This window comes from Sander lucioperca, chromosome 4, assembly GCF_008315115.2.
Source record: "Sander lucioperca isolate FBNREF2018 chromosome 4, SLUC_FBN_1.2, whole genome shotgun sequence".
NCBI classification, from domain to species: domain Eukaryota; kingdom Metazoa; phylum Chordata; class Actinopteri; order Perciformes; family Percidae; genus Sander; species Sander lucioperca.
Window position 1 is genome coordinate 3,835,897 of NC_050176.1, and position 27,177 is coordinate 3,863,073.

Here is a 27,177-nt window from a genome sequence, read left to right on the forward strand (position 1 = left end):
AACTGTAAAACAAACTCAAGTGGCCTGATGTTTATACTTGTGCGCTGGTGTGTGCATCGATACGGCATAACGACCAGCCACGCTGAGGTGGTACTAAAATCTGCAATGGAAAACGGACGCACTGTGTGGCGAGGCGAGTAGAGTCGAGGCGATTCGAGCAGGTACCATGTAATGGAAAAACACCATAAGCGTTCCTTCTCTTGAGCTTCCTCCTCATTCAAGCAGGTGCCCGCAAACCTCAGGTGCTTCTCTCTCACCTATCCAACCCCTGAAATAATGACCATTACTGAGACATCGGGATAACGTGTCAGTCTGCCAGCCACCAGCGTTTTTGGACCTGTTTCAGGTGCAGCCTCCATTCTACGCTGACAGAACCATTCGTCTCGCTACTGTCATAATATTCACTTGTTACCAGAGGAAAGAGACAGAAGCGAGGTAGGAGGTTAGAAGATGTATAAATATAGCCCGTCTATAAATACTACTTCAGTTTCTCGCTTGAAACCGAGACATTATTCACAAAGCTACAGTAGGCTACTTTCACAGGCAGCATTTTGTGTGAGTGCAAAAGGCTGGAAAAATGGAGATGTCTGAGCATCAGGGAATTCATTTGCTGTTTTAATTTGAGCCCTGAGGAATAGTGCAGCTGTCTTTATTTTTTTTTTATTTTTTTTTTTTAATAAGATTAAAGCCACTCCTTTTAGAATTTCAAGCAGTCATTCACCATAATCTACAGATTAGCACAGACCATTTCAGTCTCCCGTGAGCGGCTCTCACACTTGATAATAATGTAGGCTAGTCTTTTGTCATTACAGTTTGGCTGGCAAATGCTTTCCCCAACTCCTTTCACTTTGTCCAACCCTGATAACAATACATGTACGATTACTGCATTCCACACTCATAGTTCTGTTTGATTTATTGTTGGCCAGGAGGGAACAATTAGCCTACTGCTTGTTTGAGCATCCTGATTATGTTGAGAGACGCTTCTGAGAAATTCTGATGGTAAGAGGGACAGTTCTTTTAAACACCTTTTTATTTAAATGACATAAGATATTGTAATAATTAAATCGTTCCAGTAATGTTAAGTCATTAGTTTTATACAATAGCTAATGACTACATGTGCAGCCCTAAAATCTAATATTCTTATCAGTGTTTTTCATGTCTCAGGCCTCCTGCACACTGGCTGCATGGCGTTTCTGTTGCGTGTCAGCTGTGTGGCGGCTGCGTGGCGTTTTCAATGACTTTGCACACCAGAAACGTGTCTGACGCGGCGCTGCTGTTTCCCATTGATAAAATGAAATACCATGTTAAACATAAATATACACTGATTTGATTACAGCAAAGACCACGTCGGCAGTATCGACAGGTGCAATATTTGAAAATTGATAATTATTATTCTTTTTTTTTTAAATTACATTTGTATCTGCATTTATGTCAAAACCTAGAGACTTTCAAACATCAAAATGTCATTTATTAAATGTATTCGTGTCAAAATGACGTATTAACATCTTTTCCTATTCTATTTTGCCTGGAAACGCTTCCAACACACTTGCGTGTCGCGTGAAAAATAGGCGTCGGTTTTATTTCTAGCATGCACGAGTTTTGAAACGTGCGTGTCACGCAGGCAGTGTGCAAGCTCTAACCTGTTAACATGGGAGCCGAAATAAAAACGGACACGCCACGCAGCTGACGCGCTCGCGCCCCGCAGCCGGTGTGAAAGAGGCCTCATGCTTGCTTCAAAGACTGAGGTTGTGAAACTGAATTGGGCTTGCGGGAAAGTTTAATTACCTAGATTGACGCAGGCAGACAGTTTCAGTTGTGTAAATGTCATCAGAAAAAGAAAAAAATCTGCAGCCCAAATTCTATGGAGAAAAGGTTCAATCTGCTTTGACTTGAAAACTTTTTTGTGAATTTGAGGACGTTTTTTTTTCTCGAATTTTGCCGTTTCGGAAACAAGACTGTTGTCTGTTTTTCATTTTGTATTTGTGGAAAGGAAAGACTGTAGGGTTGACATTCGGCATGTTCTGGAAAAACTGTTTGGAGACAAAGCAGGAAGTTGGTCCGGTCCTCTCTTGGGTTCGACCAGATGTGGCTAGCTATGTAGATGGCTGCCCCAAAGGCCTGGAGGCAGACTGTGGCTTGGCTTACTGCACCATTCTCTTGCTGTTAGGCTGACAAGCAGTTTTTGTTGTTGTGTTTTAGCGATTTTAACCTTCTGCCGACAAGATACAGTTTAGAGACAGTTGACTGTTTTTCATTTCTCCATCAATTTTGTCAATAATAGAAACCACAACTAAACCCAAGAAAGAGGCCAATGCCTTATAAGAGCCCTGCTTTGTCTTGATAGCCTGTTGACTAGCTTTTATTGAATAGTAATTGAAGTGAGGCTGATAGCTAAAATGGCAACGGAAGAACTTTCTAATGAAATAAATGTAAATTGAAAACAAAACCACAATAGACCAATCCAAGCTAAAACGTCTTATGAACTTTCTTTGGCTTTGAAAACTAGTTAAAGTGCTGTAATAAAGAAGATTCAACAAGATTTTTTAGTTTGAAATGAAAAGAGGTGCGTCTCTCTTGGGAGCTAACGTTAAGGCTGACGGAGTCAGTATCTGTAACCGGAGAGGCAGCTCTCTGTGCTTGATCCATGTCACAGTTTTGTCACCACTGAAGCCAAGGGGTCCATTTAAAAATAATGAGGGCTTGTTGAAGAGGTTAAGCAGTTAAGTTAGGAGTGCATTATTTATCACAAACAACATCTGGGCCAGTGAACCAACATGGTTTACAATAGGCTGAATCTTACTAAGTAACTGTATTTAGAAACACAAAGGCTTGTTTATGTTCTGTAAAAGCAAGTAGTAGTGGATAGTCTGGGTTGTTGTTGTTGTTGTTGTTGTGTAAAGCCAGGGACACTGTGAAGGCCTACTGTTACAGTCTCTTTCTCCCACTCTGTTTCTTAATACAGGATTATTTTTTACGTCCTTTCCTCAGTGGGCACTGTCACATGCTCTCCTCGAGCCAGTGCGTTCTCACTGTTGTGATTCACAACAGCTGATCCACTGCAGGCAGTAATTGAGCAATCCAACTACCCTGAAGGCCATTTGAGATCAAGTGTAAAACTCTTCCAAATCTGTCGCCATGGCTTTAGAATCCGAATGTTTGAATATTAGCAAAAAAGAGGCAAAAACTTGAATTCACACTCTCACACTGAAAATATAATTTTGCTCTGTCCCAATATATTGACTGTAAATGCTGAGAATGGGACATTGGACAGCATTAGGCCTATAGCCAAACAAGGGGAGGGTTACAGTTAAGTAGTTCTTTTACTTGCTGTTCTAACAGAAACCATGTTATTTCTGAGAAGTCACTTTTCAGGAATTTAGGAAAGACTCGTTATTTTTTATCGACATAAACTTTTGAAATGATACACTGCATATCTGTTTTAGTGTTTAATGAGTGTCTTAAGACTAATTTTAAAAAAAAAATAAAAAAATTTAACGAGCCCTGTCCAAAATAGAATATTGCTAGTTTGAGATTTAACAGCCTGCACAGGGTGACATCTGTACACTGACTTTCCAAAAGCAATAACAATAATCCTATTTTGTCAATAATACACTAGGTTGGTTTGTCTTGTTTCAGTGGCAACGTGTGCTTTAGTTGGCTGGGGGGGGAAGGCTGAGACATGTCATGATCTCACCACCTTTCAATCCCCGCTTGTCTCACCAGTTTGTCAGCATTCCTGAGAACAGTTTCGGTTCTGTTGGGCTGCTATTGTTTATTTGTCCCCAGAAAATGGAATCTGAAATGACTCTGTGAAATGCGTTTTGCCAGTTTACCACTGCCTCTTAGTCACTCAAACAATCTTCTACACGCACACCTTTGTCTCAACTAATGCAGTTAGTTAACCACATTGAGTGCTACCATACTGCTCTGCTGACTCATCTACACTGTACATATTTCTACAGTTAGAAAAACATAGGGAGAATGAGAAACATGAAGGCACACTACATGACAGACTTGCGTCCACGTAACTGATGGTTATTGCCTTCTCTTTTTAAATGTGTCATCCAGTTAAAGCACAGAAGAGGCCTTGAAGTGTTCACATGAGAGAAATCTCAAACAAAGCCATTCTATAGAAATGTCTTAGTCATGTTAAGCTTTGTCCCACCTCAACATTTACAGTTTAATAAGAACCCCAGACAATGGGGCATAAATTCCTTGTGCAGCTATTAGATATCTGTAAATAGTCATTGCCTACAGGGTAGTTAACTGTTAGCTACTTTAGCTTAAATGTTGGCAGTAGCATTAATGGGAGCACTGGGCTGTGAGACACACACCACTATTTGGCTAAACTGAGACCCCATATAATATTCGGAGGTGGTTTAGGCAACATGTGAACACATTCTTATGGTAGTTTGTACTTGTATGTGTCCTGGGACACATTAAGGACCGCCTACTCAAATGTGAGCAGAACTACGTACTCATTCAAAGTATTTCACATGTCAATGAAACATCTGAGAGTGATTTGTGCGTTTTGGATGTTATTACCAAACTGTCGGTGATGTGTCGCTGTTTTTGTTCCGGTGCTACCTGTTTTTATATCCCCGGCTGTCTGGAGCTCTGTGCATCGCGGTTGCCTGGAAAAGACAGCCGCCAGAATACAATAACCTTATTTTTAGTTTAATAAAACATACCCAAACTCTACAAATATGTAGAATATTACTACAGACATTCCTGTTCTTGCATTGCAACTTCTCCTTTTGCTATTTAGTAGCCAGCGAACTGAGTGGTCAAAGCAGAGGCTAAAAAAGCAGTGGAATGGTTTTATTTCCTATAAATTCTTCACCATAAAAGTCCACCTTCATTTTGTTATGTAACGTCTTTAACTATGAACCCGCAAAATTAGGAAATGTTGGGTCTTTAACAGCAGTAACTTAACACGACTCCTGTAAGCGAACACGGAACGTAAAATAACTTCTTCAAACCTCTCCTGCTTGACAGACTGTAGTCATTGCACATTTCTAAGGTATGATTTATTTGAGAGTAACAACTGAATTGTATACACACACACACACATACTCACTCACACACTCTCTCTAACACACAACCAGCCTACCGGTATGTGCAAACAGAAATTATGTACTTTTGTTTCTATATAGAGCGGGGAAGAGAGATGTGATCGCAAGTGGTCACTCAAGACGCATTTGGAGGCAAATTCTACTGCCAGGTGGGAACGCACTATGAGCTGTCCACTTGTGATCGGATCATTCAGATCGGATTTAAATACCAAGTGGAAATGCGCCCTGACAGTGTAAGCACAGGGAAAGCAATTACTACTGCAAAAATACAGCAGGATTTAATGTGGGACTTCTTTTAATCCCTTCATAGGCAACCTGGATACAGTATAGCGATCTGGGATTTTGTTAAGTCTTCCATGGGGGAATGTGTGAGCATGTTTGCAAGTCTTTTTAAGGTCTTTTTCTCTTGTAGTTTAATCTCTGTCCCTTAGCAAACATCCTCCATCCTTAGTGCCACTGATGTCATCTGAAACAGTGGTGCATGACATTTGAGATCCTCTGAGGGGGCTGGCACGTGGTGTTGTATTGGCAGAAAGTAACAGGCAGAATGACTTGCAAAAACACCCTAGCTGTGTAGTTACTGAGCTGCAAACTCCGGAAACACTGTCAGCCAGTTCTACTGTTATTGTGGGGCCATATGCATTTAGGAGATAGAGGCATGAATGTAGGGAGGTTAAAAAAGTGTCCAGTCTCTATGCAGACACTTTTTAGCTTCTGAAAAACAGACACAATCATTATCTTTTGTTGAAGACCATGAAGGCTAGTGGTGGTCCCCAGGTGGCATGTCTTGTCCCATGATCACATAGCAGCAATTTCCCTAGCTGTTCTGTTCATTATGATTCAGGTTCACTCCTAAGTGAGCTGCAAAGAGTTGTTGACTGATATTTGCTTTCTTAGTGGTCCAAGGTTGGTTTGTCATTCAGAGTGGATATAGTTGGACACATTTAAGGGGTTTAGGAAACGTGACCAATTTATTGTCTTGGGCAAAACATCATATGAGGACGCTTCTTTCTCCCTGGGTTGTTGAAGAAAGTACGTTTTTAAATATTTTAAAGGGTGCATTCCATGGTGTTGCGAGTCCTAGGGAACTAGATTGTACAGCCAGTCATGCGGCCATGTATGAAGGCAAACGTGTCCAGAAAGTCCACACTCAAATCATATCAAAGGGGCAAATGCAAATAGGTAGGCTATACAGGGAGAGCTAGAAGTTCATACTGTACCCAGCCAATTGCTGCGTGAAGAGGGCCTGCTTATTCAACGCAACCTTCCCAAATTCCAACCGCAGAAAGTTGTGGGGGATTTCTGACGCTGTGTGACAATCCGATAAGCCTTTTAATTGAAGTATACTGACACCTCAAGGGCCTATAGCTGCCAGTCTCATCTCATCACCTCATGGCCTCTGTTCTAAGGGGTGTCCAATCAGGATAATCACACAGCAGAGGTTGGTCCTCACCTGTACCTTTTTACCAGGTTCAATGTGTGTTCAGTATTCTAGCCCCTCCTTTGGCTCACTCTGTGGATAGTGTGACTTCTGTTGCTTAGGATTTACCTGTATTATACTGGATCCAGGAGTCATTAATTCCCATTGTTGGACACAAAACAAATGCCTAGAACTAACATAACCATGGTTCTCTCACCATACATATCTCTTTGCTAATGTGTTGCAAAGGAAAAGGTCAACTGTCTGAATGACACATGGCATGGTATGAGGGAGGGTTTCTTCCCTTCCTGACAGTCACATCCTGGGATTTTGAGCTTCTGATGAGGTCATGCAGGAGGTGGTCCCATTGTGAGACACTGAGTGCAATCCGTAAAACTGGTTATTAAAGGAAACCAAAGTTTCTCAAACATTACACCTCAGTAGATTTATTCCAAGAAAATGTTCGATGTTGAAAGAAGGGTCATCCCTCGTATGGTACACTTCCAGTTTTATGGCATCAGTCAATGATGGTAAAAGTATTCCATTTATCTAGGTTGTACGTTTTCGTTCTTCTTTTGACGGGCCCAGTTTTCCTCTGGCTACATTTAGCTATTTTTTGCTTCAGTTAGGGACTTCCTACATTTCCTATTATGACATTGTGAAATCTCTAGAGCATGGTTATGAACTTTAACAGTAGAGAAACGGCAGCAAGAGGTCATGTTAAGAAAAAAACATGACAGTTGTGTGTTGTGACTACATTGATCATTGTCTCCTGTGGCACTGTCAAAAGATTTCCACCACAAAGAATTTCTCTCATCATTGTTGAACTATAAATAAATGTACCAATTGACTTTATGCCGGATACACGCCAGTTAAGCCGATGTTGGGCCTGATTCCCCCCATCAGGCATTAGATGATTAATTAGCATTAAATCACAAATAGCAGAAAACTAGCTTTTTCCTTAAACCATTTTTCATTTTCTGGACGTCAGAGTACGGTCTTATCTGCTAATGTAAGCTACTGACCGTTACCTTGAAACCATCCAGAAAATAGACGGTACCGTAGGGTGATTTAACGTCACCGCTCATTTTACACACAGTTTAACAACAAAACGCTGAGTGAACATTACTAGCTACATTTTTCATGTTGGTTTTGAGCGGTATGCATCCCCACTAACCTGGGAAACGGTTTTAAATCAGTAACGTTACTACAGCGTGTCGGAGGAATACACACAGACTCCTGCAGCGAATCAGAGGGGCCGTCACAGCAGCGTGGCTAACGTTAGCTTCTTGTCTCATCTGGGGTCTGATAAACAGTAAATTCATCAACTTCAGTGTCCACAATGCTATTTTCCAAACAACTGTAGCTGTCATATTTCATGGGCGTGAGTACGGATTTCATGTCGCGGCTTTCGTCACCGTTAATCACTTATTGAGTGATAGTACTCGCTCTGTTGTTTATTTGGTTTGCCATGACTTCGCGAGTGATGACGTCCTGCCACTGTTCCAGTTGCTCTGCTCACCCTGGGGGGAGAGAGAGCGGACGACAGTTGCTTGAGTTCAGTAGAGCAGACGGCGCTACGAGTTTATGACTTTTCATAAACAGCTGAAGGAGCGGTGGTACGCGGTGTACACAGCGGAAACCCTGTTGTGCGTCTGCCCTATTTCTGATACCGTGGCGCTGGAAATTGTGTTGTGGAATTGTTTTGGTACGTGTGGACGTGGCCTTAGACTAATAATTAATAGGCTTCTGTGTACATTCTAAGATGTTTTGTTGACCTGACAACAGAGGTTAGGGGTCATGTTGTCAGAAAACGATACTGAGAGAACAAGGGGTCAGCAGATTAGACCAGGCTGCTCTCACAGTGACTCATTAGCTGCAGCATGACAGTTGGAAAGCCAAGTGGAAATATTGGTTCAGATCCGTAGTCTTCACTGTGCAATATTAGTTCTGTCATTTTCTATAGACACTTTCACTAATAAGGATGCAACATTCATGTTATTTCCTACTCTTTATTACTAATGTTAATTTTCAAGACTGGTAGCAAGTAAACATGGATTTTAAAAACACTTCAAACCCAGTTTTGCAAATGTTTTATAAGGAAGACTATGCATTAACGTGTGTGTGTGTGTGTGTGTGTGTGTGTGTGTGTGTGTGTGTGTGTGTGTGTGTGTGTGTGTGTGTTAGACCTTAAGGATACACACAATGAATTTGGGTGAATTACACTGAATGTAAACATAATGTTAGATTATTTTACAAAAAAACAGGGCACATATAAGGCTTTTCATGTAGATGTTTTATAGTAAGACCTTGTCACCTTTTTTTCCATAGATCTTGTGAAAAAAAAACATGTTTTTCTGCTGGAAATACCACACACATTTGATTCCTATAGGTATGAAAGATTGCATTTAGAAATGTAACTTACCCTTTTAGACATTGGATGAATCTATTGTAGGCTACTCCACATTATGAGACATCACTGCGTCAAAACACATTTTGGATTAAATGAAAGCTTTTAATTGCAACGGCTGTGATCTCACCTCACTAGCGAGTTCTTCTCCGGTTCATTTGAACAATACATTCAATGACTTGGCTAAACACACAAAGTATCTAGGTAGTATGTGTTTATTTTATTTTTTATTTTATTGGTTTATTTGATAGGGACCATGCATATTTATGAACATTGTTGTATAGAAACACCATGTAAATATGCCAGAATTAGTAAAAATAACTACTTTTCATCTGCAGTCCCTAGGCAGGTAACATAGGACTAACATAGAGACAGCCAGCAGTCATACAGCACTCATTCACTATACATTAAAAGGTCCACATAATGGTGACATATACATTGACAAAACAAACAAACAAACAAAAAAAAATACATGACAAAGAAATTATTCATCCACCTCTATACTGCACTCTATACATATGGCTCTGTGAGTCTCTTCTCATTACCAGTGTGTGCTACTTGATACAGAAGAAGTGAGCTGTGAACATGTCTTTAATAAGTGCAAAACATGAGGGTTAATGAGGCTGGCTTCATCGGCATCAATGGCAATATTTCGTTCTTCTGTCCTCTTAGGCTGTTCACATGCTCAGGGAAAAGACACAAGGGACACAAGCCCAACGGGACTTTATTGTCAGTGTATATACACTTGGATAGATAGTAGAGCCCGACCAATAAAGGATTTTTAAGGCCGATATCGATACAAATATTTGGTGATTTAAAAATCCGATATTCCGATATATCGGTTGATATATAATTAAAAAAAATATTATCCAGAAACGCGTAACAAAACATAAACAGATTTCCCTAACATTAGTTATTTGCAGTTATTTATGAGTCCTCACTAAAATAATATGATAATGCAGTTTAAAAATAAACTTGTTTGTTTTATTGTCACAACAGAACAGAGGAACATCAAAATATATTAAAGTTCTGATAAATAAAATGTATAAAAATACAAACTTAAGATATGAAACTTAAAGGGTTAAACACGAGTGTTGCCAACAGGGACGTCGTAGAGAGCCCTCTGGTGGACAAACCCTTTCAAATCCATTTTTATTTTATTTTTTAAATATTCATTTATCGGCCATTATAAATGCTGATACCGATAGTTTGGAAAATGCCTGATATCGGGCAATAATAAATAATAAATTGGGAGATAGAATCAGCTTACATAGCCCACACACAGACGCATACATCCATACATACTTCCCCTCACTAATCCTAATGTGCTGTTAGCAAATACTGCTAGGTCCTTTTAAGTCTTTTATGTTGAAATGAAATCCATGTCCAACTGGCGATCCATTAGAATGGCCTCATTGTGTTGCTGGCTAAATAGGGACAGAGGTGGCTGGCAGACTGCCTGGCTGGGTAACAAGCTCACTCGTGACCCATGTGACAATAAGTAGCCAAGTTGAGTCTGTATGTGAGTGAGCCAGCATGATGTCATGCCACATTTGTTGTCCGGACAAGGGACGAAAATGCCAATGTCAACAAGAGATTACCATGATTCTATTTTCATATATATTATATATTAATGCAAATAGAGGCAGCAGTTTGACCAGGACTGGACACATTTGCCTAACAGTAGAGAAAATGTAACCTGTAAAGAATACAGTTTAATGTTCCAAACATTAATTGTGTTGTTTATGTTTGAGTTTTGCAAGATGCCACAAGTCAAGTGTCGAATAGGGGAGTGTTTTTAGCTAGCTAAGTAAAAGTACAGCTTCAAGGTGTTTTCAGACCAAACGGGAAGCAAATTTCTTTGCGTGGCAAGTCGGGATGCACCGAATCCAGATATTTGGTGTTTGGCCGAATACTGAATCCACTGGTTAAGATTCTGCCGAAACCGAATACCGAATCCTACTCTCATCCCCAGTCCATTAACACAGTAAACACATTAACGAAGTAAACAAAAGCAGTGTATTTTTCATTTTATTTTATTTTTACTGTAAAAAAAAAAAAAAAAAAAAGAATAGGCAACATTATGCCAGGAAGTCAAGTGGGAAAAACTAATTTGATAATTACCATAGGCCTATGTATACCCTATCTCAAGATCCAATCAATATCCAAAATATTAGCCTTTTAGATTTATAATCCCATAAAGTAGGCTACCCCCAAGGATTCCTTCATGCACAACTCGTATTCTTTCGGATGTTTCATACGCAAAGTTTTTAACAGCGGTGGTGTTGTGTATTGTTTAGGGTCCTCGCCAACACGAGACAAATCGGCATTGCAAATTGAACATCGCACATCGCCTTCTTTTGACCGAAAGTACTGCCAAACAACAACTTTTTTCTGCTCACGAGTTCCACTTTCACTTTCTCTTTCTCACAGCCTGCTGCATTGAACTGCATTCTGTGACATTTCCAAATGGTTTGGTTGTAAACTAGCTTTGCATCATAAAGCTATATATAAAGCTGTTACACTTCTGACACAGCCATAAGCTTGTAGAATAAACTCAAAGTGTAATTGCTTAGAAAAGTACTCCACCAATTTAGCATTGACTCCTATAACATTGTTGGACTCACGATGAACAGTTTAAAAAAAGTAGCAAAATTGACGCAGTAGCACCAGAGAAATATCATCTTTTTCATTCCATGCATTCGTCCTCCTTGTCAAAACCTGGCGTCTACATTACCCACAGTGCAACTGAACCACGTTCAGTCAGAGATTCTTTGTGTTATGCTAGTAGCGGCTAATATCTAAAAAGCCTAAAGCTGCTAGCCTTAAGCATAGATAAGAAGTGGGCTAAAGAGGTCTGGTGAGCTCACTTCTTCCCAGACCAGATTTTCAAACTTAAGGCAATAATCAGATTTCAGTAGTACTCCCCAAGACATGTAGACAGACTTTGATGTGTAAAATTGGAGGAGTTCCCCTTTTAATTAATATGGTTAGCTTTTCCTTACAGTGCTCATATAATGCTTTTTGCCTTTTTCATTTCCTTTGTGTTATATATCTTTTTTGTGCACGTTATAGGTTTACAAAGTGAAAAAGCCCAAAGGCCACCCCAAAGGGACTTACCATCTCCAACAGAAAACACTGTTCACAAACTGCTCCAAACAGCTCTATTGTAGTCCAGCCTTTACTTCAGAGACAAACGTGCGTCACTTTGTAACACGCGTTATAATGCTCCTAGCTGCTAGCATGGCACGTCCTCATACTCTGCTTCTGACTGGCTAGTAGTCCTTACCTAGCTACTGAGCATGTGCGACTCCCAACAAAGATGGAACAGAAGTGAGATGTCTCACTCTTTAGCTAAAACATAGAGCTCAACACACAGGGTGAAAAGAGGAGCTGCAGCAATGTGTAGTACAACAAAAATATGGTGTTTTCTGAAAATGAAACCATGTAAACATTTTCTGGTACAACCTCAAAATACAATTATGAGAATTATGAAAAGGAGCATAATATGAGCACTTTAAGTTAAAATGTTGGCTGAGTTGGCTGTGAAAGTTCTACGTTGAATCCAAATATCTGTCCATTGGCCTATCCCCGTGGCCTTTACTAATGTACTCTTTTATAAAGTTGGATACATTTCTTTTTCCCATACAAACACTCCTGAAATTGCTGTCAGTTAATCACCCAATGCACTTCAGGCATCTTGTTGTGGCGCCCAACGATCTGCATCATCATGCAAAGTTACATAATCCGAACCTCAATTTATTATCTGGATTTTGGCTGGTGTCTGTTGTCTCTGGACATGTCCCCATGAAGGCTACGTTGTCATCCAGTTTGTATGCATGTCACACAGTATAACTAAGTTATAAAGACCTGTCAGGACTGTGGGAGCATTATGGCAATTGTTGAATGTTTGTTGGCAAAGGTTTAAAATGGGATTAAAAGTCACAAGACAAGTCAGGATTTATTTGGTTTGAATGTAATATACAGAAGCTCAAAACTACTTGCTGCAGCGTAAGTCTTGATTCGAGCTATCTATGTTTTTGATGGCTCCTTATTGGACTCCTTGATTTTGCAGAGTATTTGAGCAGTCTGTGTTAGTTGTGGTAGGTATTTGCAAAAGTGTCAGCAGGTGGTGAGGGGGATGGGGGTCTGTGTGTGTGTGTGTGTGTGTGTGTGTGTGTGTGTGTGTGTGTGTGTGTGTGTGTGTGTGTGTGTGTGTGTGTTTTTGTGGTAATTTTAAGATTTCTGATTGCTGCTGAACTGAAGTCTGAGGCAGTCAAACTGGTTTAGAGATACATACACTGCATTTGTCAGCACTCACACAGGCACACATGCAAATACACATTTTTGTCTGGAAATAGCATCATTAACATTATACTGCATACCTTTTGTTGTCCTTCCTACATGGATGGTTAGTGACCCGGTAATGTATTGGCAGGTTGTCTTTTGAGAATATGATGCATCATCTTCTCCTTTTTTTTATAATTTTGCTTGCAGTCCTTATGTCACTGCCCAGGAAGAGAGCGGACAGCTATTTGCTTCTATACATTACAAAATACACAGAATTTCAAGTCACCCTAAATTAAGCAACTGCTTTCACATGGTAGATTTTAAGATTTTTTTAAATTAAGAAACAAATGGATGGCTAATCACCTGACGACGAAGTGATATGAAGAGATGACTTCCTTTACCAACAGTGAAAACATTTTCAACATTTGCTTGGATAGCTGATGTTGGTTTTCTATCCTGCAATATACTAACTTAATATACTACTACCTTTTCAATGAGAAGGACTTATTAGAGGACTAATAAATAAAATAATCTTGGTTCAATGGTGTACTTTCAACAGCATCCCACTGTCCAAAACTGTAACCATAATTGTTGCATGCTGGCTAGTTAATGGTGGTAATAAGGCTGTTACACGTAAAACAAAAAGCCCAATTTCTGCCTTCCTAATTTTTTAACTCGAGGAAAAACATACATGAATGAATGTATAGCACTTCAAAACAATCAAACATTTCTCTGAAAGTGTAAAGTGTATGATTATTTTTATTTATTTTCTTTTTACGAAATGAGATTTTGAAAGTGTTAATTATGGATTTATCTGCCAATTATTGTCTGGATTAATCGCTTTGTCTATACAACGTCAGAAATAATAAAAACGCCCAGCATGCAAAGTTCCAAAACCCCAAAATATTCAATTTACTATCATTTGAAATGCTGGAAATAGAGAAACCTTTGGCACTTTACTTTAAATGACAAACGATTATTCGTTTATAAAAATAGATTTATCGCGTGACGATCGACTTATCGGTTAACTCTGAAGCTGAAGACTAACCCTAACCCTGAAGACTAATCATCCCAGCCCTAACTTAGTGTCCCTTTTTTCTTCTTCTTCGCAGACTGCGACTTAGTGGGAGTACTGCAATGAATAGCCAGCATCCTAGCCATGCAAAGAGCGCTCACCCCAAAGAAAAACAGACACCTGCCTTGTCCCCCAAGCTCCATGTCCAGCGATCGACATCAAAGGACACCATCACCATCCACTTCTCAGCTCTTGGGAAGGAGGAAGAGGAGGAGGAAGAAGATCTGTACAGGACAACTGTCTCCACTACCTTAGCCAATCAGGATGACTCGGACATTGTGACAGCCTTAGAAGCAAGTGAAGCGATTCTGACAGCCTTAGAAGCAAGTGAAGAGATTCTGACAGCCTTAGAAGCAAGTGAGGAGATGTTTGAAAGCGTGCCAATGGACACTGCAGACGAAGTTGCTGTCATGCCTGAATCATCCAGACTTTCTCCAGTTCCTGGACATCACACTAGCCGTCCTCCCACGCACACTTTGCCATTGCATAATGTTGAGCAAAAAGGCTCAAAATTAAATTCCTCTCCACCTAAATCTTTGAGCTTTCCCTCCAGTGACAAACCCTTCCTCAGCTTGATGAAGTCTCTCTCCTCTGACACGGAGTCTCGTGACCGGATCCCTTCAGTTGACGCTCCTACAGTAAGGCATAGGCACCTGATGAAGACTCTTGTCAAATCTTTATCTTCAGATACATCCCAGGAGTTGTCCTCCTCCTCCTCCACACCCTACCGTCTTCCAGAATCCCGCCTTAACCTGCAACTCTTCAAGCAATTCAAACAGTCCCGGATGCCGTCTGCTACCACGTCGTCAGCCGGCGATTCTAAAACCGCTCCTTCCTCTCCGTTAACTTCACCAGAAAACCGCAGCTTCTTTAAAGTCTCAGATGTGGAGGCAAGATATGAAGACACTAAGCGGCGTCTCTCTGAGGTCATCTCCGAACCGCTCCAACTGCTGAGTAAGATGATGGATGAAAAGAGTGGCAGCAGTATTTACTGGCCCAAGGCCCTCTCTGCCAGTGCCTCAGAACTCTCCAACATTGCTTCTATCAATGATCACCTGGAGAGCAACAACAATTACTGCATCAAGGAGGAAGAAGGAGGTGACCTAGAGGCTGAGAGCCCCAACAGCTCGGCTTCTGGTCCAGCTGAATCACCTGTTCCCCCCTCTGTTGACACTAAGAGCCCCAACAAATCATTACTTTCCATGTCGTTGGACAAATGCTCTATGTCCGCTCTTGCTAAACAAGAGTATGAGGACTTTTGCATCCTGTACAGTGAGGACTTTGAGAATTGTACTGACACAGAAGGTGATGGTGGTGGTGATAGAACTGATGATACTGGAACTGGGAGTCAAACTAAAGTGCCACTAAGTGGTAGTACTGAACCGTGCAGTGAAGATGAATCTGAAAGTATTGAGCCGGCACCTAGTGTTCCACACTATACTCTCATCTTCCTTACTGTACTGGTCTATGGGTATTTTGTATTACCTCTGCCAAGTTACATAGGAGGAATGCTGCTTGGGATTGGGCTGGGATTCCTTTTAGCCATTGGTGTTGTGTGGCTGACAGGACCAAAACCTTCTGGCAGTACTTTAAGACATTCCAGACACCCTGGGAAGCTGTGGAATCTGAATAAGTTGGACATTAAGGAACCAGAAATCTATAAGGTCAGTGAATATTTAAAACTTCCTCAAATTCATTTTGTCATGCCGCAAAGGCCTTAATCGCCTTAAAGAATCTTGCTGATGGTCTTCTTGTTGATTTCAGTACTGAAACAGAAACATGTTTTTATTTTTGACATTACATAAGACAATGACGTGTGTGTGTGTATATAATAGACCAACATAATGAAATCACAGTATAGACAATCCATATGACAAAATGATACATAGACTGTAAAAAGATGGATCCAGGAGCAACTTCCAGGGGTCTCCAAACAGCTAGCGCCTGAGCCACACAACCTTCTCTTAAAGCGTACCTCTCGCCAAAATGCAACCTAGGGTCTTTTTGTGAATGTACCAGAGTCAAACTTTAGTTTTTCGAGTCAAACGAAAAGCATAATTAGGACGGAAGCGCCACTTTTAAGATTTACCACATTTTCGTTTTTCGGTCAAATGGCCTTTTGAATGGGAGTGCTAGGGGCACTACTATGATCACATCAAAATAGTTATTTTTAAAACACTAAGAAGGCTCGACACAACATGAAACTTTGCTCCAAGTATCACCAGGGGCTCTACACATGAACTCCAGCATTGAGAACATTGTTTGTGTACGCAGAGTTTACTAAAAAGAAAGGTTTTAACAACTCACTGTAGCTGTTCTTATTCCGGTCGCCGTCTATCGAGCCAATCAAAAATAGTCGAGGGAGGAGAGTAAAGATGGAAAGCTCCTAAAGCTTAGTTCCATATAAATGCACGGATAATTTGTTGTTTTGTCGTTAGTGAAAAACAATATTGACCTTGTAGGAGGTAAAAGGAGCCTCATGTAAGAATGACATTTCCTCCTATGGAGTCCGTTCATTCGCATTCATAGATCGCCTATTTTTGACTGGGAAAATGGCGGATAGTGTAAACAACAACTGCTAACGTGAGTTGCTCAAAACCTTTCTTTTTAGTAAACTCAGTGTACACAAACAATGTTCTCAATGCTCGAGTTCATGTGTAGAGACCCTGGTGATACTTCGAGTAAAGTTTCATGTTGTGTCGAGCCTTCTTAGTGTTTTAAAAATGTTGATTTTGATGTGATCATAGTAGTGTCCCTAGCATGCAAAGCAAAGGGCCATTTGACCGAAAAATTAAAATACGGTGAATCTTAAAAGTGGCGTGTCTGTCCTAAATATGCTTTTAAACAAAAGTTTGACTCGGGTACCTAGGTTGCATTTTGGCGAGAGTTACCCTTTAACCATGTAACCTGGTAAGAGGACAGGCTATACAAACACGCCAGAAGCAAAACTGAAGCAGGACATTCACACATCATTTGTTCAGTAATTTAGGAGTTCATTTTAGTTACCTGTGCTGAAACATACCACCGAATTGTGTGTTTAAAAAAAACAAAAACTTTATGTTGAAAGAGGGTTTGACTTCATCATGGCAATGGGTACAGCTGAGCTGTATCTACGGAGTACTGAGAATAAAGGCAAACATGCAATGTAAGATGCATATGCACACATTTTTTTTGCATTGAAGTGTCACAGCAGCAAACAAACTAAATATGGATCCTGAGCTGACTTTAGGCAGAGGAGCTTCAAAGTCTACCACTGAAAGCAAATGACAACAAACTGTTTGTCTCCACTGGAAAAGACAGCGGTTACAAGACAGTACACTGTGAACAGATATTTACAGTGTCCTCATTTTCCAGGCATAGTTTTGGATTGTTATCTCTCTCTCTGTTTGCGGTCGTTCAAAGCATCTTTCGCTCTTCAGTTGCATCTTTTAAAGACGGACCCATCTATATATGAGAAAATGTATTTAAATGTCAGATTTGAAACTCTTTTCTAGTTTGATTGTGCTGTATCCCAATCCTTGAAAAGTGATCTACATTATGTCAAATGCTTATGTCTTCCCTCCAGGGCTGGATGAATGAGATATCGAACTATGACCCAGAGACATACCACGCCACACTGACGCACTCTGTGTATGTCCGCTTAGAGGGCTCCATCATTCGTTTGTCTAAACCCAACCATAACGTCGCCCGCCGTGCCATACACAATGAACCAAAACCCGACGTCACCTACATCAGTCAGAAGATCTATGACCTCACCAACAGCAAAGTATGTTGTTAGTTTTAAGTTGTTTCCCGTATCTTCCAGTAACTGAGGTAAAGGTCAACTGTTCACCTTTCAAACTAGTAGAAATGTCAAAAGGATTATACAGCTACATTCAGAGATATGTAAGTCTGTATAAATAGAATCCAAGGCTAGTTCATTAGAATATGCTATTCACTAAACAATGTTACATTTTAGCATAGATGATGACAAATACTACAGCATGGAATATGTCCTCTGTGGTTTTAAATTGTCTTTAAAAAGCCATGAAACCAACTGTTTGTGACTCAGGTCTGTCTTCCCTAATCCTCTAGGTATATTTAGCACCTCCGAGCCTGGCCAGGAAACGTATATGGAACAAAAAATACCCCATATGCATTGAACTTGGCAAACAGGATGACTTCATGTCAAAGGCCGAGGGTGACAGGTTGGAGCCCGGTGAGAGCTCCAACACAAGGGACAGAGGAGAGGGGACAGGAGGGTGGTCGTCTTCGTCCAGTAGAGACCTGACCCTCTTTCTGTTCGGAAGGACTGGGAGAGAGAAGGAGGAGTGGTTCCAGCACTTTCTGTCAGCTTCCCAGCTAAAGGAGGACTTGAAGAAAGCTTCTGGTGTTGCCGGGAGTAAGAATGGTGAGCAAAACCGATGTCGCTGTCCACAAGGCATTTGTCTCGTTCCTCAAATGTAGAAGACAATTTTAGAGATTTTTCTTCATTTGTCCTTCGTTTTGTCTTTTATTTTTGACGAATATATTTGTAAACTATACGGGTAGAGAAATGGCACTTCCACTCATAAGTAGTTGACAGTAGTAAAGTAGGCAAAAACGTAGCGCATCATCTAATTCCTCACCTTTTATTTTTTTTCTAATGTTTGCCATGGCCCACAGCTCAGAGCTCTCACAGCCGCAGCAGCAGCCGCGGCAGTCTGGATGAGGCACTGGCATCTCAGCCCAGGTCAAAGGACTCCTCAGTCTCCTCAGCAACAGCAGGCAGTGCCAAAACCAAACCGCTAGTTGACTACAATGTATACATGGCCTCCTTACTGCCAAAACAGGCGGTGGTCAGCCCTGCAGCTGCGAACTCTGCTCTTCAGAGTCCTCAGAGCAGCCCTGGGGCTGATAAGAAGGTAGCACATATACTCATCTTTCATTCACACTATAACACCGTTTCCTTTCTAATTTCCTTTGATAGGTGACAAACGTCACGTCATTTGCAGTTTAACCTTACTGTTACAAGTGATTTCAACAACAAGCTAATATTGTGGCGTATCCTCAGGAATATTTACAGGGCTAGAATACGTTGTATTGTAGGGGGTTAAATGTTTTAGAATCCTGTACAAAAGAGATGAGATTCACATTCTTTTCTCCTAAATAGCTCCATTAGTTTGTTATTTTGCCTGCTGTGTCTTAAGCTTCCGAGCACCAGTTCATCTCAAGTGCAGCCCAGGGAGGTGGAGGAGGAGAAGAAGAAGGAGGAGGAGGAGGATGATGAGAAGAAGGAGGATACCGTTGCCTGGGTGAATGCAGCTCTTGGCCGGGTCTGCTGGGACTTCCTGACCGAGCCCTATTGGGCTGAACTGGTCTCCAAGAAGATTCAGATGAAGCTCAGCAAAATACGGGTGAGTGGAGCAAGGCCCCAAACCACCTTTCACTCTAAAAAGGGATTTCAATTTAAACAGCCAGACGAGAGGAAAAAGTTAAAAGTAAAGAGTCCTTTTGAGTCATGCTCACCTTCCTGCTAAAACCAATGCGTGTCCAAGCCCACACAGGATTCACGCACGCAGTTAAGCTCTTCAAATGTCTGTTTGTACCTCTGGGCAGCTCTTTAAAGGCCCCGGCAGCTCCACACTTAGTTTAGAAGCAGAGGGAGAAACACGTCACCCTTCACTTCTAGCCTCTTTATCTTGCTGTTTCTTACTGATCCTGTCCCCCAGGCAAACCTATTTTGCTTCAACCGTACAATGTGTTTTGGTCTGTGTGACTGTCCACATGGCCTGTGGCAGTAACTGCCGGTTACCTTAGAGTCTGAGTACAATTGTGGAAAGAGATTGAACACAGTTCTGACACGTACTGTAGAGACAGTTGATTATAAGTTGTGGTGTGGCGGGCAGAGTGCGTCATCCATGCCTAAATGTGTATGTGCCTGAGTATATTTATTTCATGATTCATGTATCCATTTTTTCTTTCTTCTTTTTTTTTCAAGCTGGCATCCTATATACTAGGAAGGTGTATGGTTATGAACTACAGGTTTTTATTCCCAATTTGATTAGATCCTAATCTGCAAATGAGTTATTCGTATATTATATGTGCTCAGCTCAGTTGTGTGCTTTTCTTTTTTCTTGTTTTTTTTCCAGTTACCTTACTTCATGAATGAGCTAACCCTGACAGAACTGGACATGGGCTCGGCCACTCCCAGAATCCTTGGGGCATCCAAACCCTCTATCGACTACAGAGGCAAGAGAGAAATCAATGTCAAACACTCACACTCTGTGGTTTCTGTAAAGAGATACTGGCATGTCTGGCCAGTAACGCTAACATGTGTGGTACATTGAGCTCTGTGCACTGTATTCTGGGAAGACTCCATTCATTGTGCAGACTTTGCTTCTCGACAGAGCATACACGAGTGCTTCTTATGTTTGAAAGTACAACACACCTACGCAGTCTGTCTGCCAGTCAGTTAGCTATGTCAATATTGTTGATAAGAAAAGAACTAGCTAGTTGTCTATCAGGATGTATTTGCGTTGAAGCTTACTCATATTAAGTAGGTAAAGTATCAGGTTTTTTCCCCAGGAAATTGGTTAGTGAAGGTGGTACAGTAAGTTTGCACCTTCACCCCCTGAGTCAGTGCATTAGCGTTAAGTGCATGCATTTATAACATCAAATACACACACAAAATGTTTCACACATTAGACAATGAATTGTACACACAAACACAACGAATCCAATTCCACAGACATTTTCTGATCTTCTGTGAAAACTCTTCTCTAGGCCAGGTACAATGTTGCTCCTTCTTAAAGGCACCGGCTCATTAAAGGAGGCAGCATTTCTACACGTGCAACACCTTCACAAATATGATCAGATCCCTAAAGATGTCTATTTACGCAACAATATCCTTCTAACTAAAACGTTATTCATTTAGTGTGGCAGTGACATCATTTTTGCTTCATCACCACACAAAGAAAAAAATCTAAAGAGTTTGGATTTTCAAAAATCAAACAAAGGACATAAAAATTTTAAAAATAACAAAGAATGTATTCTGCAGAAAGAGGGAAATGAAGGCCCATGGAGGGCTTATTCAAAACCACTAGCTAAATAATAGAAATCATATTGACATATTGACAGTATCAATATTAGGTAACTATGCAAATTCTAATAATCACAGAGGTAGGTGGTTCTTGAAGGTTTAAGTTTTTAGTAGTTCTCTTTGTACTGTATAAGTTAGTTAGTTAGTTAGTTAGTTAGTTAGTTAGTTAGATAGATAGATCCGTCTCCATCACTCGACATGTGTTATGTCCTTGCGCATACATGGATTTTGTTGTTTTTATGTGATTTTTATTGTGATTTTATACGGATCCCCATTATGTAGAACTAGAATCGGCTACCCTTCCTGGGGTCCACATTTGAACTCTAGCTGTGTCAAACAAGCACACACAGGAGAAAGCGGCAAACATCCGCTTGGCTGGAACCTACAGTATATGTGGAATAAACGAGACAAAGCTTCTTCAAAGCAAGAATTATGCCCGATTTCACAATTTCCGTCAGTCAGTGCACACACTTCTTCAATGTCATGCTCAGAGGTGAAAACAAAGGTGAAATAGAGTTGAACTCATTTAAACTACTGTAGCCTGACCGATTGCAAATAGGTAACTTTGTCTACAATTGCCTCTGTAGGTCTCCAATCCAAACCAACAGTTGACTTTCACTTACCCAGAGCACTTAGTAACAATTCATAACAGGAATTAGAGCTTTGTCATAATCTTTCCAAAAATCTAAATCGTGCAGCAGTACAAGTAGTAGTGTGAAATGTCAAATGGGGTGAATACTTTTCGCAATCTACTGCATGGATACCAAATGTAGATAGAAGTGACATTGTGTCTAATGACTGGCCACTGCTTCCATTCTTTCTCTTGTCCTCCTGCTGTGACTAATAAGATCACAGTACTGAGGCTGTGTCTGCACGCTCTCCATCCTAAACCTCCGTTGAAAACAACACTGTCCAGACTGAGATGCTGACAATATTATTTAAAATTATCAGACGTCGCTATCAAATCAAATGAGAACGCTGTAATAAAATATAACGCGGCAGTAAGGGTCACACCATCATCTTGTTCTGATTCATTGCTTGTGGTAAGACTTTCATGTAAACGTGAATCAGCGTCGGCATTAAGCAACTTTCCATCCATTTTTCAAATACTAGAAATAATAATCCGTTGATTAGAATAAAATTACACACAAACAAAACAACACAAAACAAAAACAGCCCCAATAAGTGAGCAATAGTAAAACCATAGCCAATAACCGCTTCACTGAGTAAGCACAGGCACCATGAGGCTTACTGTGCATCACACTGGGGCGTAACATGCACTTCCACCCACTCAGCTTGTCAGGCAGTGGTACCCTCAAGGTTAGAGAGATGTGCTTGTTACTTGCAGGCTCTTAGCTGGCTAAATGACGTACAAACCTATCCCCTGCCTCCAGCTGCTGCCAGACGACCTGACTTAACCGTAACACTGCTCAGAGTTCAGTAGGGGGGTGTTGTTTACTGGGCAGTTGCACGTGTTACAAAAGACGCGTGCGCTCGATTTTTAATTTGAATAAATCTCCTTTACCAAAGGTGTTGTGTACGATAGATCCTGGAAAACACTTCAAAAATTGAAGGCTTTGCGTACAGAGTATAATTTGATTGGTTAGTGTGGTCTTAGCGGAGTACAATCAGGCTGTAAGCACCTTAGCAGCTCTTCTGGTTCTGTGGATCGGATAAGTCCAGACTTAGCTATGTGAGGGACCGAGCATTTGCCTGCTGCAATTGCACAGCTATGTTGGTTCAAGTATCGCGGAAGTTTTCAGCTGACTGTGTTCTAGTTTTTGTCATTTTTAGACCCGCATCAGCATTGAGCATTCCATCCCTTTTGTATCACATTGCTTCTCTCATTCTCCTGTTCATTCAGTGACCGATCCGTCTCTTCAGCCGTTTCATATGTACAGTCTCCAACTTTTTCTCTTCCTCTTATTTTTCCCTTTCAGTTCATCTTCCTCTTTTTGTCCTTACTCACGCTTTTGTGTCCGTATCTGTCTTCCTCCCTCATGTGCTATGAGTCACTGCCTCATTTGTATTACTGCTGCTCTCGTATAACCCCTATAATGAGAGCAAGAATTGATTGCATCTCCAACTGAGGCACCACTTGCGTTTACTGGAAGTGTTCCAGGCAAAACACACCTCAACAGCCACTCGCAACACAATCCGTGTATGAAAGCCACCATTTTGTTGTTATGTCTAGGTCGTCAGCTTTAATTGCACTTTCATTCGGAAACTGCAATATGTCGCTAAATGTTTTGATTACTTTCTAACCGATTGCAAGTGAATTGATCCAGATAACCCACTGTCAATCTAAAACAGCATTTTTAGACCTATTTCTTGGAAGTGAAAGGAAGCAGGAAAGAGGTACATGCTCCAAAGAAAAGACTAAAGATAAATGAAGGCGTTTTGCTTTACTGAGCCTTGAGTCTGTTTTTACACAGTTTATACGGTGCCTCTGCAGAGAAAGTGAATATTTCATTCCTCTTTTCTGCTGTGTGTTTCCACGATCAATAGCCGTTTACCTTGAAGTGGTAGTACGAAAACTTTGAGTGGAAACGGTCACTTTAGTCCCCCTTTTCGAGTCCTTTTTGGCGTCTCAAGTTCTGCCGTCTGACCCAACTCCTTCCTGGAACAAACATTCCAAGTGCAATGGATCGATAAACCGCCAGCTGTGTACGTGCACATAACTAACTAACAAAGGAGTACGTTGTACGCTTGTGTCCATGCACATTTGTGTTTGAGCACACTCTGCTTCATGCTCATCAGTTTCTGGAATGTCCATTACTGGATGCACACAAGCAGTCCCCCTGCATTATTGAAGGCATTTCTTCGCAGCGTGTGCAACACGCACTCTTAACTTCTCGCCATACGGCTTCACCCCAATTAGGGAAGCGGTGCCCTGTGTCCAGCAGCCACACACAGACTTTTTATTCACCACGTCCCCAGGACAGGTGGGTAAAGCAAAGCCCACTGGGTTCAGCAGACCCTGTTCACCCTCTGTCTGTCTGTCTGTCTATTTTAACGTTGGGCTCTTTCGTGTGACTTTCATTGAATTTCTTCTCCACTTGTTTCTGTCTGACTCGCTCTCACTTTGATTGTTTTTCTCTCTGACACACCAGACTCATTGCATTATCACATCATTTAGCACAACCAGCTGGTGCCACCAAAGAGCTGTGGGGAGAGTCTCATCCACTCAGTCTCATTGCTGTTTGTCCTCGTGTTTTTTGCTTTCCAGTAGCACATTTCTTGATCCTATCTGAACAACATCTTTACTTTTTCCACTCATGGACCTGGGCCACGTATACTAATGTCAGGAAAGCTATGTAATCTGATTATAAGGACGGCGGTAGCTGTGCACTAAATGTCACATCATGTGTTTGTACACACCTTATGGACTTTTACATTGCATACTACATGCACGTGGGGTGTGGTTGCAGCAAAGTGCAATGTGTTTCGGTTTAGAATCTCTTTAATGGCTGCCATCCTCTGACTCACTCACTCCTCACTTGACTGCATCATCTGTCATTCTTTGCTGCCTCCCAGTGGTGTAAAGAGAAACCACACCCACGTTTATGGTTAGATGTGGCTCTTTGTACAGGAGAACATGTGATTCTGTGGGGGGGCGGGGGGGGATAGTTTGCCCCATGCAAGCCAGGCTTTCGAGGAGTTTGTATAATCCAGATTACAGCAGGTTTGGTAGAGCAGAGGTGAAAGGAATAGAGGGAGAGCCCTGTTTATGCAGCCATTCTGTTGGAGGGGGACTCCACTTCTGTGATGCTTGGGGTATAAAGTTGTGCCACAGAAAGGGCAAGGGAGGAATGTTAGAGGTGGGAAAACAAAGGAGTGAGAGAAAGATGGAGGGATTTAACAGGCAGGGAGAAGGACTGTGGCCTGAGGTGACTGAGACTGGCCTTAAAACTCTTAAGGTGCTTACACACCAACCAGGCGGCCGACCGTCGGCAGAAAAGGACTTCGTCGGACTGATCAGTCGGGTCCCCGAGGTCCAAAAAGTGCCTCAGAACACACCGAAGAGTGTGCATACGCTCTGCGCGTGCGCGAAACGTAATAAGTCTCCATAGCAGCAGGCGGCGCTGCTCTGTATTGTTTCCATTAACAGTCTGATTGTTTCCCAGAAAATGAAAACCGGGAGCTGATTGGACAAACGCGTCACGTGGTTCTTTTTTCTCCGGAAATTCACAGCCAGACTGTCATGGCGGCTTGTTCAGAATCCGATCTCATATTGTACTAAAATAGTTCACCGAAACATGTTTCTGAAAACATTTTAAGCGAGAAATAGGCCGTGCAGTCGCTGAATCTGAAAGACCTGAAAGGTCAGTTTAAAAGATTTTCGTCAGATTTTGAGCGGCTCATCCGCTCGCCATTTCCGGGTGAGTCCCGACTGCCCTGTCTCCGACTGAACATGTCAGGTCGGCCAAAATGAAGGCCGACGGCTCCTCGGACGGACGACGGCACGGGACACACCGAACAGACTCGAGTCACCGACCTCGCCAGACTGTCCGACGGCCGATAATCGGCTCTGTGTGTCAGCACCTTTAGCCACCTTGGTTTAACTCTGCTTCATTCAAGTATCACTCGTAAACAGGGTTGGAGAATGCGATGATATTTAAGAGATCATAGATATTTGTCAACCTTATACACACCAGTGTATCATAACTGTGCCTGCGTGTAGATATGATATAGACAGTAGATTAATCTGTGTTACTGCATATTAAGCTCATATCCCCAAATGTTCGACTTTACAGTTTCACTTCTTTCATTTTCTCTCGGATCAACATTTCTAATAACCAGTGTGTGTCCCTTCAGGTCTGTGGTTTGACCTGGAGATTTCCTACAGTGGTTCCTTTCTGATGACCCTGGAAACCAAGATGAACCTCATTCGCCTGGGAAAGGAGGGCGAAAGCGTCCGCTTTGGGGAAGTTGGCAAAGATGGGTGAGACATTTTATTAAGGCCTCAAGATGTTTTTCGGATGGATTAGATGCCCCTTTTTTCCCCTCTACTTGACACCCAAAAGTATATGTGTTTCTCTGTCAGGTGTCTGCTACATTCTGTCTGGCTCTCACTCAGTATTGTATCTCTTTGCTGTCTTTTTTTTTTTTTCTTTTCTCTGCTATTCCTTCTTTACCTTCTGGATTCCACCATTTATGCGGCTGTTAATCGGATGTGTTTCTGCTCTTGGTGAGTGCTGCTTTCAGCAATGATCCCTTCTGTTCACCTCTCATTCTCTGTTTTTGTACGTCTATAGTTTTGGGGTTGTCTCATTTCATTACAACCCAATGCTGCATCTCATTAAGTATTCATTTCTTAGTGTGTTTAGCACCTTCATCTGTGTTTTCGGCTGTTTACAACCCCCAAATCCATTCTTGGCAATGAAGAGGAACAGAATATGTTAATATATGTCAGGGTAAATGCAGTCAAGATGCACCAATGAAACTTTTTATCCACTGCTACCTATCCATCGTATTGGATTGGTGCATCCATAAAATACTGTGAGCATGTACAGTATGTACTGTTCAGGGCTAGATTGATTTCCAGTAAAGGAGAAGTAAAAATATATATATATATATATATATATATATATATATATATATATATATATATATATATATATATATATATATATATATATATATATATATATATATATATATATATGTTTTGCCAGTCCTCAGGAAACAAGATTTAGTTTCACATCAAGTTACATCTGAAAGTTGAAAACGGTAACACTACAGAAGACATACTGAGCACAAGGGCTCGGTATCAGTACCATAGACTGTTAATATTAATGGACACAGCATGTGTGACGTCACCCATTGGTTTGTGGAGATCTCCTA

General features: G+C 41.2%; 1 protein-coding gene across 4 annotated transcripts in view; it reads left to right on the plus strand.

The window, feature by feature from the left end:
- The window catches only part of LOC116039545 (testis-expressed protein 2-like), a 40,945-nt gene that overhangs the window by 7,477 nt on the left and 6,291 nt on the right, over positions 1-27,177 (plus strand). For 2 of the 4 annotated variants that reach the window (XM_031284401.2, XM_031284404.2), the window contains exons 3-9: positions 14,308-15,934; positions 17,836-18,036; positions 18,345-18,660; positions 18,915-19,153; positions 19,439-19,645; positions 20,381-20,480; positions 26,149-26,275. In XM_031284401.2, the coding sequence (XP_031140261.1) occupies positions 14,333-15,934; positions 17,836-18,036; positions 18,345-18,660; positions 18,915-19,153; positions 19,439-19,645; positions 20,381-20,480; positions 26,149-26,275 (2,792 nt within the window). In that variant the 5' untranslated portion in view covers positions 14,308-14,332. The remainder of the gene's footprint in view (positions 1-14,307; positions 15,935-17,835; positions 18,037-18,344; positions 18,661-18,914; positions 19,154-19,438; positions 19,646-20,380; positions 20,481-26,148; positions 26,276-27,177) is intronic. The other 2 variants (XM_036000324.1, XM_031284405.2) reach the window with 2 other exon arrangements.